At 38.0% G+C, this 18,423-nt stretch overlaps 1 protein-coding gene across 1 annotated transcript; it reads left to right on the top strand.

Annotated features, from left to right (window-relative positions):
* The first annotated feature begins 2,145 nt into the window (after window positions 1-2,145).
* dkc1 (dyskeratosis congenita 1, dyskerin) lies at window positions 2,146-18,093 on the top strand. The gene is made up of 15 exons (XM_084136073.1): window positions 2,146-2,212; window positions 3,009-3,070; window positions 4,752-4,838; window positions 5,154-5,245; window positions 6,431-6,615; window positions 6,716-6,780; window positions 10,372-10,498; window positions 11,553-11,683; window positions 13,134-13,277; window positions 13,353-13,473; window positions 13,665-13,783; window positions 13,866-13,969; window positions 15,129-15,177; window positions 16,445-16,600; window positions 16,686-18,093. The coding sequence occupies exons 1-15, from the start codon at window positions 2,197-2,199 to the stop codon at window positions 16,752-16,754; spliced, it is 1,527 nt and encodes a 508-aa protein (XP_083992199.1). The 5' UTR covers window positions 2,146-2,196; the 3' UTR covers window positions 16,755-18,093.
* Window positions 18,094-18,423: the final 330 nt, after the last annotated feature.

The raw sequence follows: 18,423 nt of genomic DNA, 5'->3' as shown, positions 1-18,423 counted from the left end.
TGAAACATTTTAACAAACTCGCAGAGAAATATATTAAAGGAGGGCTTACACAAGTTCACATACTTGTTTCTCTGAAAAACAACACTACAGCCAGTTATTCTGCTTTGAAATGTGGTTCCGTGTCGGAGTGTCTGATTTGTTTTGATCTGTGTGACTCCGCCCACTGCCAATTTACCCAATAGTATTTCGACACCCGGGTTGCCAGTTGACGGAAACTCCGCGTATTGCGACTATGGAAGCAGCCAACGAACTGGGTCAGAGATCACAGATTCCACACGACCTTATAAATCTCTAAACCCATCTAGAAAGCTCTACGATGATCAGAGGAATAGTAAAACGCAGATATAGTAGCTGTTTAACTAACTGTAAAGCTCGTCACGCTCGTTCCTGTTGTGTCACGTCACGTGTTCTCAATCTGGCAACCCGCGTGAGCATCGAGTCTGAGGAGGTGGGAGAATCAACACTCCAATATTTTGTATTTGGATGATTTGGACTGCATTATGCATTTTTTTCAACCGCTTTGTGTCAATATTACAAACTGCACAAAAGATTCTTCGTTTAACCGAAACATCGAAATGATGGAAATGTCTTAAAATGGTTGTAAATGCAGGGCCTATGGGTTTGTGCTTTAACAGTGATATGAGAATGCAGAGATGGCACTAAATTTACATATATATCCTGCAATAATCTCATGCATGTTATGTATATTTTAATCTGTAGCATTTTAACACCCTGTATCCTATATAAAATGATGTCAAATTAATGTACGCACAAAAATACCAATGTTACCTCTAGGAAATAAATTGAATTCCTTGCATTTTTGTCTTGTTGACTTTGACTGTAGTCTCACTGGTTTTTGATTTTAGTCATTTTAGTTTAGTTTAGACAAGGCTGTAAACTATGTACTTAATAAACATAAAATGCATACAATAAATAGCCTATGAATTATACACATTTTGCATTTTTACATATAGTATGTGCAGGTAGAGGAAAAGTCAGTGCCCTTTACATTTAAGATTTAATATGGTACAATCATTTTGGGATTTTTACAAAATTATCTTTAATATTCTTTCTTTCTTTCTTTCTTTCTTTCTTTCTTTCTTTCTTTCTTTCTTTCTTTCTTTCTTTCTTTCTTTCTTTCTTTCTTTCTTTTGTTGCTAAGTGTAGATGTGACATTTCAGACATCTTAAAACATAATGGCCAAATGAGTGAAATCATTCAATTTAAATTATCTGTGTTATTATAACGACGTATCTTCAATACATTCATAAAACGTATTTCCCTTTCAGAAGCCTTGATTGTCATCAGTTATTCAACTAAATTGTCAAAACACAATTTTAAAGAGAATGGTTAATTTAGTATTTTACATAAAAGACCAGTGCTGAGTAGATTAGTCAAATTACAGTGAGATGAAATTATGAAAAATTATATGAAAACTGTTAGAAACTATTTCATTACACATTTTAGGTAATGTAATCTGACTAGTTTTGGATCACTTTTATATTAGTTTTGACCTAGTGACTAGTGTGTGTATTATCACAAAGATTTGAATAGGATAATCCTGTACAATGCTGATATAAACACACACACACACACACACACAAAAAAAACTGATGTGTATTAAACATTATGTCAGAGTTTTGGTAGAAGGAATAGTTTGTATAAGTTGATGAAAATGTATAATTAAGTTATATATTTATTATTAATATTTAATTAAAACAAAAATGTAAAATTAAAATAATTTTGTACTTAATTTTTTCAATTCCCCCCCCCCCCCAAAATAAAACAAAAAAGCCTCTCAATTTTCTGTGTAATTATATCCTTTATGAACATATATAAGTGACATGCTGTTTTTAAAAAGAGAATCAGTTATTTATTAGTCATTTAATGTAATTTTGTGAAAATTAAGTAAACATGTCATAAATAAAAATGTAACTGTAGTCTGATCATGAGTAGTTTATCTTCCCTCATTTCACCCTAATCATTCCTGAAACAAGGCGCTGATTTTCCTGTGATCCCATAGGAAGGGGCTCTGCTTGCTCCCTCGTGCGGCCACGTTCCACGTTCTCAGCGTTATAATATCGCGATACTACAAATCCCGCGAGATGTGAGGCCGCTCTCTCCGCCTCCGCAGAGTAAAGCGCATGCGCGAACTGTCACACGTGCTGCTGTCCTCTGAAGCGCGCAGCAGCGAAGATGGCGGACGTGGAAAGTAAGATCATGCTTTACACATTTGCGTTATTTGCTACGATTTTGCTTACATTTAAACTGTACTTTAATGTGCATTTATCCACATATATCATGCGATTTAGAAGGGTAGAAGTAAGCTAATCAGAGCTGAGTTCTCAACTTCATCAGCACGCATGATTCCCGGGTGCGTGTAGAAATGCGTGACCTGTGCAAATGCTCTCATTAATGCGTCTTATTGCTAATTAATTCTACTGTTAATGCTAGTTTATTTATTTTATTAAATGCTTGAAGAAAATAAAAGGTGGGGGAACTATTAATGTTAGTTTATCTATTTCCCCAACATAAATAACCCGTCATTAGCTAGCCAGTAATAATATAGGAAGTAAATGTATTTCTGCTTGCATGAAAGCCGGATAACTTTACTGTTTATAAATAGTCTTAGTAAATAAATTAATGATGATACAGTAAATGGGCAGATTTGCGGCTACTTTAAGTTATCACATGTCTGCAAACCTCACGGTCACTTAATACTTGTAAATTATTATTTTTCTCTTTACTACTTATTTATCGTAGCGCAATCTGATCGGCAGTGACAGACAGTGGTGTAATGTAACGTTTAACGTTAATAATGTAGTTTTAAACCTGCTTTGTGCTAAGTTAGAGCGCTAAATCAAACGCCACGTGCTGCTCGCACAGGCCACGTGGTCTCGCTATGTGCACGCGCTCGATGAAGAAACCAGGCTTGATTTAACATGCTTTATGTGCAGATCTACACAACTGACTCTCGTATTAATGCATGTTATTTGTTTTGTCCTCAGTTAGTTCAGCCAAGAAAGAGAAGAAAAGAAGGTCACAGAAAATTTCATCAGAAGATGTTGGGGTAATTGCAGTTTTATATGCATGTGTTTTTCTTGATTTCTGTATCCAAATGTTGTTGTTGAAAATATATATTTTATTAATGTTATGCTATGTCCAGGACTAAGTAGTAGTAAAAAAAACAAAGACATTAAATTACATGTATAGATGTAATGCATGTATACATTTAGCAATCAATTTTCAGGTTTCAGGATTTTTTAAAAACAAACAAACTGTGTATAAAGATGATTCTCAATTGTTATGAAAGATATAATGGAATGAATTGATGCACCATTTTACTTTATTTGTAAAATGGCCATAACTGGGTTTTCCCATTCAATACAATGTATCTTACACTGCATCTAATCTGCATGTTAATGTTTTTTGCGGCAACATGTAATGAAAATAGTGTAAGAATGGGAGTAATAATTGGTAACACTTCCATAATATCTAGTATTTCTTAGGAATAGTGATCTATAATTCCACTAGTTGTGTCTCCCAGAACTCCTGATAAACCTGCTGTAAGTCCTGGTGTCTCTACAGTGGACATGTATGAAATCAGTGCAATGTTTTATAACAGAAAGTCATATTTTGATCAGAAACCCCATAACGTTTTCCAGAGATGTTGATTTGACAAACAATTTGAGAAGTAGTCAGATTTAAATAATTACGAAACTCATATTTCCGATTATAAGAGTGCTACATTAGATCACTAAATTAATGTCAGTCATTTTTAAAGACCCATGAGAAGTTGTTGTGATGGTGAAACCTCCAAAGATTTGGTGTCTGAAAGCCCTTAATGTGCTCTTTACAGGACATTCACACTTAAAACTGTGACGTTCACTAAAATATAATGTGTCCACAACTGAATTTCTGATCTAACATTTTTATTTTTTTTGTCTAAAAAAAAAAAAACGTATTCCCAATCTGAAACCATTTTGTTTCCATATTGTAATGAGTATAACAGGATATTCACTGTAGGGCAGACTTTGATTTTACATCAAAATGATTTGCCTGGAACATTTGATCAATCATAGACAACTTTTCGTATGTATTTGGATGGTATTGATGCTAACTTATGCAATTTTGGTGTTGTTGACAACACTACCTGATTATTATTATCTAGGGGTGTAACGATCCCCTCATGTCACGATTCGATACATATCACGATATTGAACTCACAATACGATATTATCGCGATACTTCAAGACACATGATAAAATGTTAACAAAAAATGAACTGTTGATTAAAACGCTAAATTTGGTTTTACATTGTGTGTGTAAATGAATAGTCTTGGACTTGGTGCTGAAACCCAAAGCACAGGACAATAGAGACGCCAGAATAACAATATTCATGATTCTGAAGCTGAAAATACTGAATTATTGTAGACGAATATTCTCTCTCACTGACTAGATATATTTAAAATAATGTCGGACACTTTTTACTGGTAACATCAGACATTTGGCATCATCAGGACACCCTAATATTCCTCCATTGCATTATTAGACATTATATTCAACATTATATATAGTAGTTTAATGTCTGACACTAAAACTCTGAAATCTTGAATTTTTTCTCACACAGAATTTTTTTATTTTGGGAGAACTACACACGACACATTTTACATCACTATTTTTATCACAAACTAGATTTTGTCCATTTCCAAAATCAGTTTACCAATAAACTCACTGAACTGTTTCCATCAGGACATTCAAGAAAGTGGAGACTTCCTGATCAAACCCGAGTCGAAGGTCGCGACCTTGGACACGTCTCAGTGGCCGTTGCTCTTGAAGGTCAGTGTCTGTTTACCCACAAACCCTTTCACCAAGCGTGTGTGTGTCATGATGAACGTGTTTATCCATTCGCTGAGCGCTAGTGTTCCTGTCGCTCGCCGGCCCCGCGGCTCGTTCTGGGTCGCAGGGTTTGGGCGCGTGGTTCTGCTCGTCTGGCCCGGTGTTCTGTCGGGTCAGCGGGTCAGGGTCATGATGCTGGTGCGAGGGGTCAGGCCACTTCTGACAAAGACGATTAGACACCTCTGATCACACATACACACTTCGGTCTAACTTTCTGACGTCACTTCTGCTTCTAACCTACATGTTTTTCTACAGCATTTTGATAAGCTCAACATCCGGACGGCTCATTACACTCCTCTGCCACACGGCTCCAATCCGCTCAAGAGGAACATAAGTGATTATGTCAGGTAAGAAATCCCGTATTAATAAATGTTATAGGGATGCACCGATATGAAAAGTTTGGCCAATAACCGATAATTCTCAGTTTGAAAGCCGATATTGGCCGATACATTTAAATCCAAGTTTTTATATAATGTTTGAGAGCCTGATAACAAAAACAAGTCTCACCATTAAAATCCATGACCCAAGCACACAATTATGTTTTTATTATAATTTTATGTAGCCGATATGCTGCAAATGTTGCACTGGATTAGTGTTGCACGGTGCACCGATACTTCAAAAGTATCGCGATTCTAGGAAATTAAAAACGTCACGATTCCTAAATGTATTAGTATCGATACTTAAAAGAATGACCACGTTCCAGATTTGTAAGGCCGGTGACACACTGGCTGCGTGGCGTGAGCGTTTTTATTTCGGCTCCCTTGTTAACAGGTTAGAGCTAGCACACTGCCTGCATATTTTTATTCAAAGTTCAGAATCAAGATAAAGTTATTACCGGTAACTCTTATGTTTCTTATGATAACTGAGATAATGCTGCTAAATTAATTTTTTTACCTTGAATGTCATTGCTCTAATTAATTTTTGATATTTTGATATTTCATATTTTGTTCAAATGTTTAATATATCTGCTGTTCATTTATTAGTGTGTTATATGATTAGAATGTTGTCCCGGTTTTAAAATAAAGCACAGCAATGATATTTGAAAGTGTTTCTCCCTTTTCAGGAAAAGTATCGAAAAAGTATCAATCGCAATTCTTGACTTGGTATCGAAACAATAATTTTGGCATCGTGACAACACTACACTGGACCGTATTTTCCTTTTTTGAAGTGATTCCAATCATATTTCAAGCATTTTTTGAAGCCATCATGTTGAACAGTGCGCATCTGAAGTGTCTCAGCTGAAGGAAATAATACATTTATCAGCTTTAATATACAAGACATAATTTCTTATCGGGCCGATAACATTAAAAATGAACAAATATCGTCCGATATCGATATGGTGGCCGATATATCGTGCATCCCTAAAATGTGATGTAAGCCACATGATGATGTGATGTAGATTGCATTAGCACTTTGTGCGAAGATGACCTGCTATCTATCACCCCAGACTGATGGTTCCTCCACACATGTGAGTGTATTGTGAAGCTGCACCTCAAGTTCACACAAGTGTTATGTTGAACCTGTGTTCCCAGAGCTGGTTTCATTAACCTGGACAAACCTGCCAATCCCTCTTCCCATGAAGTGGTCGCGTGGATCAAGAGGATTCTTCGTGTCGAGAAAACGGGTCACAGTGGCACTCTTGACCCCAAAGTCACGGGCTGCTTGATCGTGTGTGTGGAGCGAGCCACGCGATTGGTTAAATCCCAGCAGAGCGCAGGTGGGTCGTCCGCAGCACTTCCAGGTCAACAGTTTGACCCGTTCAACCTCACATTAAAATTAGCAGCCTTTCCTTACTACTCTTGTCTCATTGCTTTTAGGCAAAGAGTATGTGGGCATAGTACGGCTGCACAATGCACTAGAGAACGAACACCAGCTAGCCAGGGTAAGTAGGATTGAGTTCTGCTTTAAACAGAGGTGGGGAATATGACGGATAAACTCTGGGATTGTTAGAAATAATCATCCAATAGGGATTATGAATGTTTTTTTCTTTAATTCTAAAGAAAGGTGCTTTTGTCTAAGAACTTGGAGACAAAACGAAAACATTAGATTAATTAAAGGGGTGGTTGATTATGATTTGACTTCTCTAACTTTAGTTAGTGTGTAATGTTGCTATTTGAGCATAAACAACATCTGCAAAGTTACAACGCTCAAAGTTCAAAGCAAAGGGAGATATTTGCTTTTAAAGAAATCGTTTAAGGACTACAACAAACGGCTGGTAGAGACTACAATGAGCTTCCTCCCGGGTTAGTGACATCACTAACCCTAATATTTACATAAACTCCGCCCCCTGAACACAATTTGTAGATTATCAAGACAGAATATGCTAATCAATGACTAGAAGATAACTACACAAGCTACATAAATTCATCAATAACCATTCAGAAATGTCCTGTTGCTTCTACATGTTGTGTCTTCTTCTTGAGTCTCTCCATCATTGTCTGACTCTGGTTTGAACATAAAAGGCTAAAAGTTTTTGAAATTTTCAGTGCATGTGTGTGTGAGGTAAAAGGACACAAGCTCTTGAAGCTCCGCCCCCTGTGCCGGGAGCAGCAGCTCATTTGCATTTAAAGGGACACACACAAAACGGTGTGTTTTTGCTCGCCCTCAAAAAGTGACAACTTTAACATGCTATATTAAAATTATCTGTGGGGTATTTTGAGCTAGAACTTCACACACACACTCTGGGGACATCAGAGACTTATTTTACATCTTGTGAAAAGGGCATTATACCACCCCTTTAATCGCCAACATTCTGTTGAAAAACTTAGTTAACGCATGTGCTTTCTATAATAAAGTAAAACAAATCTCAAAGTAAATTTTAGTGCAGGATTGAGAGAGAAGCATGTTTGAAGGACAGTAGGACAGCACTAGTACCCTAATGTTAGTTAGCCACAACTTTCTCTGGTCAAAAATGAAGCAAAATCCTGGTTCACAACGCAGATTTTAAGAAGACTAGAGGAATTGGGTGTGGAAAGGTTGGAGGGTTCGAACACTACCAATAAAATATGGACTTGAAGCGCTCATTATATAGATGAATAATTAAAATGGTAGGGGGAAAAAAGTGAAATAATTGGTAACTTGGCTGTATTTAAAAAATATCAGTTCTGCGCTTTACTGATCAAATACTCACACTTCATATGCAAAATCATATGCATATCATTATATTGGATCAGTGCATTCAGTATTAAAGTGACAGCAGCCTAATAAACCTGTTGCTGTCTGTCATTGTAATCAAACGACAGAGCGAATCACTCACTGCTCTTGACCTGAAAAGCTTTTGTAGCATATTTAATTAATTCAGTGAAGCCCATAGTTTTTATTTTATTAGTATTAAATTTCTGTATTGCTTCATCTTGAATACTAGGCTAGACTTACCAGAAATACTGTCTTTGACTTTGAAAGCATAATAGGGAAAGATGGCAGAAATATACTATTGCATTTTTATAGAAATGTATTTATTAGGATTAACTCCTTGAGATGAACCATCTCGTTTTCGAGATATAACAGCGAATAGGTCACTACATATCCACAACAACAAAAATACAAATTAACAATACATCAAACAACAAAACACAAACATTCATTGAAAAATAACACCACAAAGTTGAAATAACAAATATTAAATGTACAACAAAGTATATTATCAATGAATGGAATTATAAATAAGCATCCAATATAAACCAAAAATAAAGAAATAGTCACAAATAGCATGTACAGTCCACCGCAAAATGTGAGGATCAAGTTTGTTTAAACATACAAAAGGATGTAATAGATCAAATATCTGCAGGTAAATAATTCCAGTCTATTTTTGAAGAACAGTTTGTTCAATTTTAAGTGGTTATTGTGGTGGTTCATTGCAATGAGTGCAACCAGTCTTAAAGGGATAGTTCACCCAAAAATGAAAATTCTGTCATTTACTCACCCTCAAGTTGTTCCAAACCTGTATGAGTTTCTTTGTTCTGCTGAACACAAAGGAAGATATTTGGAAGAATGTTTGTAATCAACAGATCTCGGTCCCCATTGACTTCCATAGTAGGAAAAATATATACTATGGAAGTCAATGGGGACTGAGATCTGTTTGATTACAAACATTCTTCCAAATATCTTCATTTGTGTTCAGCAGAACAAAGAAACTCATACAGGTTTGGAACAACTTGAGGGCGAGTAAATGATGACAGAATTTTCATTTTTGGGTGAACTATCCCTTTAAAGTGACAGGAGCCTAATAAACCTGTTGCTGTCTGTCATTGTAATCAAACGACAGAGCGAATCACTTGACCGAAAAGCTTTTGTAGCGCATTTAATTCATTGTGAAGACTGTAGTATTTATTATTATTCAATTTCTGTATTTCATACTTTAATATTAGGATGGAAAACACTCTTTGACTTTAAAACCCCTGGTTTAACGCATAAAAGTGAATAATTGCAGAAATCTGCCATTGTAGTTTTGAATAACGCCGTTAGTGTGTCGGTTCATTGCTGTGTGTGTGTGTGACATGATGAACTTGTTTATCCATTCTCTGAGTGTCTCTCGGCCCTCCTCTCTCTCTGCCGGTCTCGTGGCTCTGCTGCAGTGTTTTGCTGTATCGGATGCTCTCGGAGACCGTGCATGAGTCGAGGGCCTGGATTCACCGAAGAAGAGCTGACATTTCTGAACACACACGGGCTTTCGCACCAGAACGAGCCTCCAGTGTTTCCCCAAGAACTAATGTTTCCCATAGGAACGTTTACCTTGTTGCGTTCGCAGCGCCAGCAGGAACTCTGAAGTGACGTGAGACACGCTTGTTGTTGAGACTTTTATTTTGACGTCGCTGAGATCGGCAGCGCTCTCATTCTCCGTGTTCATTAGTGTACGATCTGTCTAACAGTGCTGTCTCATACGTTATCAGACAGAACTGTTACACACAGAGAGTAGACAGTGATGAAGAGTTATTAGCGTATGCCGCGTGTCTGATGTCCAGTGTTGCTGAGCAGAAACACATAATCATGTTTCTCTTGATCTCCTCAAAGTGGCGTTGGATTTTCTCCTCAGCGTAAAGGTTTAGAGGCTCATCTATCACTGTTTTACATGTTCGTAGAGTTAGTTTGTGGAGTAAATATATAGGCTTTAATCTGTGTGTTTTAAATGGCGGGTGCTTCGCGTGCGTTCGGCCAATCAGCGAACACTAAAGACACTGATAGTTCCTACAGCGCTGGTTTAGACCGACTCTAGGGTAGGAGGGTTAGGGTTACATTAGTTATTAGCTAAATTAGTTCCTCCAAACGAGTTCCTAGAACTGAAATCGTTCCCAGTTCCTGCGGTGCGAACGCGCCAAAATCCAGGAGCTTCCGCCAATAGTTCTAGGAACTATGAAAGGTTCCTCCGGTGCGAAAGCCTCTATGCACATGGACCGTGACCGTGAATGAGTGCAGGAAGTCTTGTGTGAGAGATTGATCAGTGTGTGTGTGTGTGTGTGTGTGTGTGTCTCTTCAGGCGATGGAGTGTTTAACAGGAGCCCTGTTCCAGAGGCCTCCGCTCATCGCTGCTGTGAAGCGCCAGCTGAGAGTTCGCACCATCTACGAGAGCAAGCTGATCGAGTATGACCCCGAGAGGAGACTAGGTTAGGAGCAGAAGCTTTATTTCTTCTTGACTCGTTATTTGTAAGCCACATGATGATGTGATGTAGATTGCATTAGCACACTGTGCAAAGATGACTGTCTATCTATCACCCAAGGCTGATGGCTTTACTGCAGACCTCTACAGTTCACTCGCATACGCCACTAGATTTCCATGCTAGGCGACTAAATGCCCGTCATCAGACGCTGGCTTATAAGTTTAGATTTCCCTCTCCAGTGTACGGCTGTGAAACGATTAATCACATCCAAAATAAAAGTTTGTTTACATAGTGTGTGTGTGTGTACTAAATATCATTTGTTTGTGTATATATAAATACACACATGCATGTATATACTGTGTATATATAACTTATATTATATATACATTTTATATATAAAACACATTTTTCTTAAATATATACTTGTGGGTGTATTTATATATAAATTATACACATTACACATATTATGTAAACACAGACTTTTATTTTGAATGCGATCAGTCATGATTATCTCAAACACTGGATTGGGTCTGTGAAATAATCAGGATCCAAAATAAGTTTGTTTACATAATGTGTGTGTATATGTGTGTGTATATATAATACACGCATGCATATATTTAAGAAATTTGTTATTTGTATATAATATAAATTGCATATACAGTATATATCATATAATATAATATAATACAATATATGCATGCATACATAAATACTATACGTAGTACACGCATGTATTATGTAAACAAACTTTTATTTTGGATGTGATTTAATCATTTCACAGCCCCACTCCAGTGTTTGACATACAGGCTAATTATAAGTCAATCAAGGATTTTTTATTTAATTTTTTATGATAGAGCTTATGTTAAAAGTTTACTTTCAGATAATGTAAAAGCTGTGCCACTTTACAAAGATAAAATAATTTGGTGCAATCATTCACACACGGGCACATAAAATACACAAGCCAGTGGCTCTTCTGTTGCTCAGGTGTGTGTAGAGGGTTAAATCCACTGTGATGACTTAGTTTCCGAAGTGCAGGATTGAGTGTGTGTGTGTTTTGCAGGTATCTTCTGGGTGAGCTGTGAAGCGGGCACATACATCCGAACGCTGTGTGTGCATCTGGGTCTGCTGCTGGGCGTCGGCGGGCAGATGCAGGAGCTGCGCAGGGTTCGCTCGGGTGTGCTGGGAGAAATGGTACGGTGAGAACCCGGACCCAAAGTGTTGAGTTCGGTTCTGGGCTTCATCCCCAGTTCTGCTAATTAATCTTTGGGACAGAAAATGGCTGTGTGTTAACAAAATCATGAAGTGGTTATTGTGTGACCTCCTTCATCGAACTTCAGCCGACACAAACTGCTTTAGTCGTAGGCTAGTAATGATCAATCTCTCCAGTTCCTAACCCCACCCAGTGTATCTACTTATATTTGAGTATAAATGTGTACCCAGAAATGAGCTAAACCTGACGATCTCCCAAAACCTCTTTTCTGGAGGTCTGTGCATTTGTAAAAATTATTAAAATGCTGAAGGGTGTTGGTTAGGTTATGTTTTTATAACTATCTGTATATAGATGCAATAGAAGTCTATGTAATGTCCCCAATTTAGATAACTCTGCAAACTGTTTAAAAATATTTCTTATGTCTGATTTTATTTTAAGACATTTTATTTTACCACAACAAATCGCAATGGCAAATATTTATCGCAATTGCAATGCTCAAAATATTAAATGGATGTAAATCTTGTCAATTCTCAGTGCCAATTTCGATATCGCAATGAAAAATATTGCTAGGTAACTAATATGTAAAATGTTCTCATGCAACTACTGAAGACAACATGAACGGGCAGTAAAAAGAACAATCACAGCGTATCCGCAGTCTTTTCAGCCTCACCGAATCATTTCATTCTTAATATAATTAATATTATCACTGAAGTACTGATTAAAGTTTATAGTTCAGACACTGTCTACAGTAGCGATCAAAATGTAGTAAATCACCTTTTGAAAGTAAATTGACCATTCAAATAAAGATTGCCAGTTGCATTTTTACACCAGTAGGTGGCGACAAGTGACGTTAAATTGCAGTTTGTCATTCAAGAGATTCGTTCTTTGAGTGAGTTGTTTAATTGTTCATTTTGAACAGACTGCAGTAATTAATGTCAGACGCTGATGACAGTAAATGCATGTCATTTTGTTAGAGTTCTCTATTTTAAAGAGAATATTGAGCTGTGTAGTCCTTGCATGCTCTGACACATAACACGAGAGATTTGGCATCTAATGTCGCTTGAATGGTTTAAAATGACAAACACTTAAACGGCTAATGCTTAAAAACATGTAAAATGATGCTTTGAGACATAACAGCCTTAAATATCGTTCTTTATATAATTCAAATTATCACAAAATGAAAGTTTATAGTTTGTATATAAACACTGATCAAAGTGATCAAAATGGAGTCGATCACCTTTTGAAAGTAACTTTGACGATCTTTATTTGAATGGTCGTTACATTGTTACGCCAGTAGGTGGCGACAAGTGGCGGGTATTTTTAATTTGAAACGCACCGAATCGGTTTAAACGCATGCATGAAGAGCTAATAAAACATGTTGCATGACATTGAAAGCGTTGAGTTGTCTGAGCCCAGTGTGTGTGTGTGTAGGATAACCTGGTGACGATGCACGACGTGCTGGACGCGCAGTGGCAGTTCGACCACAACAAGGACGAGACGTACTTGAGGAGAGTGATCTTCCCTCTGGAGAAGCTGCTGATCTCACACAAGAGGATCGTCATGAAGGACAGCGCTGTAGGGAACTTTACACTCTTCAGACTCCGCTCAGATCGTTAAGTTCGGGATTATAATGACGTGTTTCTGTGACAGGTGAACGCTATATGTTACGGCGCTAAGATCATGTTACCGGGCGTCCTGCGATATGAAGATGGCATTGAGATCAATCAAGACATTGTCATTATAACTACTAAAGGAGAAGCCATTTGTACAGGTAAACCACGTTTGCAATCCCAGCATGCTCTGTTTTAAGCCACATGATGATGTGATGTAGATTACATTAGCATTACTGCGAAGATGACTGTCTATCTATCACCCAAGACTGATGGCTGTGTGAAACGCTTCATCTGTTAGCAGAGATGCTAATGTTTTAGCAGATTCTCATTATTCTGGTGTTTTCCGCAGCCGTGGCCCTGATGACGACAGCCGTCATATCCACATGTGATCACGGGGTTGTTGCTAAAATCAAGAGGGTCATTATGGAGCGAGACACGTATCCACGCAAATGGGGTCTCGGACCGAAGGTGAGGAACACTGAGAAATCACACGCTTTAAAGTGCTGACGTCCGTTTGTGTGTTTCATAACGTAACATTCTTGTGTTTCAGGCTAGTCAGAAGAAGATGATGATTCAGAAAGGGCTTCTGGACAAACATGGCAAGCCGAACGGCAGCACTCCTGCGGACTGGAAAGAGGGATACGTGGACTACAGGTACACATGACTGGAGGAGGAGCTGATTTTGTTACTTGTATTGTGATAGTGTTCACAAAGCAGGAGCAACAATAGCAATAGGTTAAAACAAAATTGATAGTCTGTTTTCAAATAGACAACATGAGTGGCAGAGTCTACTTTCTAGTCTAAGGCCCAGTTTACAGCTGGTGTTGACATGAGTTTTGGTGGATCGGATCACAAGCAGACGAGGGAGACACATCCCCGTTTACACCTGGTGTTTTAATCCACTCTCCACCACTTCTGTCCTGATTTCTTAACAGGAGTGTGAGCTTTCTCAGATCTTTCAATCTAATAGACGAAATAAGATTACGCAATCTACATATGAACACGACAGATAAACACACGGAGAGCATCAGCTTTAGTTCTGCTCTTACAGCCACAAGATCAGCCGAGCGCTGTGAGTGTGTGTTAGAAATCAGGAACGCTGAGAGAACAGTGTGTTTGGCTCGATTTCCCTCTTCAAACCGAACTCGTGTCTCCAGCTGATAAAGATTAAACCCGTCCGGCTCGAGCTCTTCTCATAATGTTCCCTCATTATTCAGTAGACGGAGAGAAGACGGTCTTTTAGAGGCTGTTTGAACACACTCGATCACATGAGCGTTTACACTACGACAGCAATCCGGTCGAATGTGTGTTTAACTCCCTCTGGAAGTGGAGAAAGTGGACGAGCTCAAAGCGTTTTAGACCCGTTTACTCCTGTGTTTAGAGTCGTCCAGTTGTGATCTGATCTTATGGCTTTTAATACTCTAAATTTATGATTTTAATCTTAATACCAGGTGAAAATTAGCCCTGAAACGCATACATTTATCCAGTTTACATTCTTAGTGTCCACAGGATGGCGCTATTTATCAGTGGATCTGATATATTACAAAACTGAAAGGCAATAAAGAGAAAATGCAGCTGACCATGGGTAGCTCTTCCGTGTTTATCCGAGGTGTTTCCGCAGACTGTTATCCCTGTCTGGTCTGCGGTGACCTTAGAGGGAGTCTGTCTGCTACAGTAAACCCTGAGCTCGGGATCTGGCGTCTGCAACGTGCCGGCGTCCCCGGAGCTCTCGGGACACACCGATCGCCAGATCCTCGGGAAAGAGTCGTGTGTCGAATGGGATTTACCTGTATTCTCTCTCTCTCTCTCCTAGCACGGCGAAGGTGAAGAAGAGTGAAGCGACAGCTCAGACTGCAGCAAAGGTACATGTGACTTCTGTTTTCTTTTTGTGATCACTCTCAAAAATCAGCTTGTTGAATTAGCCTCGGTTGATTCTCAAACTTGTTTTCTCTCGTCGTGAACGGCCCTGCGTTTCAAATGGTATAATGTTGTTATATAATTTATAAGTACTTTTTTTTTTTTTTTTTTTTTATTGTGAATAAAAATTAAATGAATGATTCAAAGCACTACTGTGTGTGCTTTATTAGACATTTTTGAAATGGAAATCAGCTTTGATATTTAAAAAACTTAATTGCAATAACTAGCTGATCGAACTATTGCTAAAAATGGAACAAAGGCTTCAGACTTGACGTGTCTCGCATTCACACACTTCAAGACAGAATCAGGTTAATGTTTGCATTCTGGGTAAAATCAGGCAATGCTGTGTTTAAAGGTGCAGTCTGTAAGAATGACAGCTAGTGGTGGAAATAGGTACTGCAGCCCAAATATAAATCGGAGATTTAGACCCGCCTCTTCAGACTCGATGCTCTCACGGTTCCCAATGGAACGAGCGCAATGGACAATAAATGGCAAAGTGCCGTATCACACAGACCAAAACTAAAACACACATTCCAGCCTGGAAACACACATTTCAGAGTAGAATAACTGGCTGTAGAAGTGAAACGAGTATGTGAACCTCAATATATGTGACCCTGGATCACGTCACCAGTCTCGAGTCGCACGGGTATATTTGAGGCAATAGCCAACAATACATTGTACGGGTCAAAATGATCAATTTTTCTTTTATGCCAAAAATCATTAGGATATTAAGTAAAGATCATGATCCATGAAGATATTTTGTACATTTCCCACTGTAAATATATAAAACATTTATTTTTGTGAGTGAATGCAGCACAATCGCCAACATAAATGAACAACTTTGAAGGAGATTTTCTCAGTGTTTCCATTTTTTTGCACCCTCAGATTCCAGATTTACAATAGTCGTATCTCGGACAAATATTGTCCTATCCTAACAAACCACACATCACATTTATTCAGCTTTCATGTGACGTATAAATCTCAATTTCATAAAATTGACCTATGTGACTGGTTTTGTGGTCCAGGGTCACATATTCAAACATTATGGTATATTTATGCTTTAGCAGAGTGAGAAAGTGACATCCAGCATCTTTAAGCCGTTTATGAGCTCACTCTAGCGGAGGAAAACCGGTTAACAGCGTTTAAGAACGAGACTGTAAACCGTGTTTTTTGCTTCTCTTGGTATTGGATTAACACTATTTGTTGTTCTAGAGGAAACGTGATGAGAGCGGAAGTGAAAGTGGTGATGCTGTTGCTCAGGACACATCCAAGACAGAGGAAGAAATCAAAAAGGAGAAGAAGAAAAAGAAGAAAGAGAAGAAGCTGAAGCTGGCAGAAGAGGCTCCGGCGGCAGAGGAGGAAACCGAGGTCAGCGGGTTTAAGCGCTCACGACACACACACACGTCTGTTCATGCAGTGTGAGGATGTACTAAACGACTCCTTTTACATGCAGGTTACGGAGAGCGCTAAGAAGAAGAAGAAAAAGAAAAAGGAGAAAGATGCAGAAGCGGCCTCAGAATGAACAGAGACTCGTGTAATGTTGAGAGATCGCTCAAGTACTCGTGTGACTGGACACTGGTTCTGATGATGGACGACGGGCCGGTCCGAATCTGTGGCTCTGAAGTTCGTTCTCGTGAATGTTTGCGGTTCTGAATACTTGTTGATTTTTTTTCTTTTGTTTTTTTTTTGGGTCGTCCAAATGAAACCCGTATCGCCCGGGTGCATTCATGTATTTGAAAGGTTTTTTTTATTATTATTGTAAATACAGAAATTGTAATCAAATGAAACATGACTGACTTTTTACAAAAAAAAAAAGGCCTCTTTGTTTCCTTCTGCGTCTGCCATGTTTAAGAGGAGCCGATTCGTCCACTCAGAGATTTCTAGGACCGGCACAGTCTTCGCTTGCTGCAGGTTTACGGGGTTGTGTTCGCTCTCTCCTGGCCTCTCATTGGACAGGATTCATCCTGGAAGGACACCTGACTGTTTGCTAGATTCACTGACTGTTCCAGCAGTGCGAACCGCTTTCAGGAGGAGGCCTGTTATTAAAATCTAGTTTAACCATGTAAAGTGATATTGAATGTATTTTTGTCTAAAGATTTAAAAGAAAAAAATCTAAGTTTTGGATAATTTGATGCATCAGGCTTTTAGGGTTCATCTTCTGTATGATCGCGTATGAGATAGAAAATATGAAGCCCATACTTGGAGAGACCCAAACTGAGCAACAATATGCAATTTCATGTGTTTGTTATTGATATGACCAAAAAGTTAAGATTCTGATAGGTTGTAATGTCAATCAATGAGATCTTATAACCGTATAATACACTGTAAAAAGTGATCACTTAACTTAATTTTTTTTTATTTCGCATTGCGTTTATTTACTTAAGGCATCAGGTTTCCTCAACTAAGTAATGTGCAATTGTCAAGTTTGCATAACTTATTAAAATTAAGTAAACCCGTTGCCTTAAAATTAAGTTATGCAAACTTGACAATTGCACATTACTCAAAATTAGTAAACCTGTTGCCTTAAGTAATGTGCAATTGTCAAGTTTGCATAACTTAATTTTAAGGCAACGGGTTTACTTAATTTTAATAAGTTATGCAAACTTGACAATTGCACATTACTTAATTTTAAGGCAACAGGTTTCCTCAATTTTTAAGTAAATAAGTGAAAATTAAGTAACACGTTAGTGTGGTCTACTTAGAGGAAGTGCACATAAATGTCAGTCCATATCTGCCAATGATGACTTGGCGAGATATTTAAATGAAAATAAGTTGATCAAATCACTCTAACTTTAAAACAAATTAATGCAATACAATGATGATTGACAGATGAACAAATAAACCTTCCTCAAAAGCCTGAAGATCATATTTAATGAGTTTTAACTTAAGTTTACTCGATTATCCCTCTTAGTTTCCTCAGCCCATTATAAGGGCCTTTACACAGTTTCAACTATAAAAACACCACTAATTAAGAGTTTTCTGTTCATTTACACGACATCTTTTGAAATCTGGATTCCAAATGCAAGTTTTTGAAAACAATACTGTTATTGTGTCCATGTGAGCTACAAACAGAAATTTGTGGGGGGTTTTTGTTTGTAGTTTACACAGATGATAAAGAATCTTTTTAAAGTCTTGTGCTTTTAAACCCCGTTTTAAAAAGTTGTATTTTCCAGGCCCCAAAACACAAGTTT

The sequence above is a fragment of the Abramis brama genome (genome assembly GCF_963993115.1).
Source record: "Abramis brama genome assembly, chromosome: 15".
In the NCBI taxonomy this organism is placed as follows: domain Eukaryota; kingdom Metazoa; phylum Chordata; class Actinopteri; order Cypriniformes; family Leuciscidae; genus Abramis; species Abramis brama.
The sequence above is the reverse complement of the archived record's forward strand: the minus strand, read 5'-3'. Positions and strand labels throughout refer to the sequence as shown.

What these genes read in the sequence shown, in the direction of transcription:
- dkc1 (XM_084136073.1), top strand. An exon ending in TCGTCATGAAGGACAGCGCT is followed by an intron (nt 13,278 to 13,352) that starts GTAGGGAACTTT and finishes TTTCTGTGACAG; the next exon opens with GTGAACGCTATATGTTACGG. An exon ending in AATGGGGTCTCGGACCGAAG is followed by an intron (nt 13,784 to 13,865) that starts GTGAGGAACACT and finishes CTTGTGTTTCAG; the next exon opens with GCTAGTCAGAAGAAGATGAT.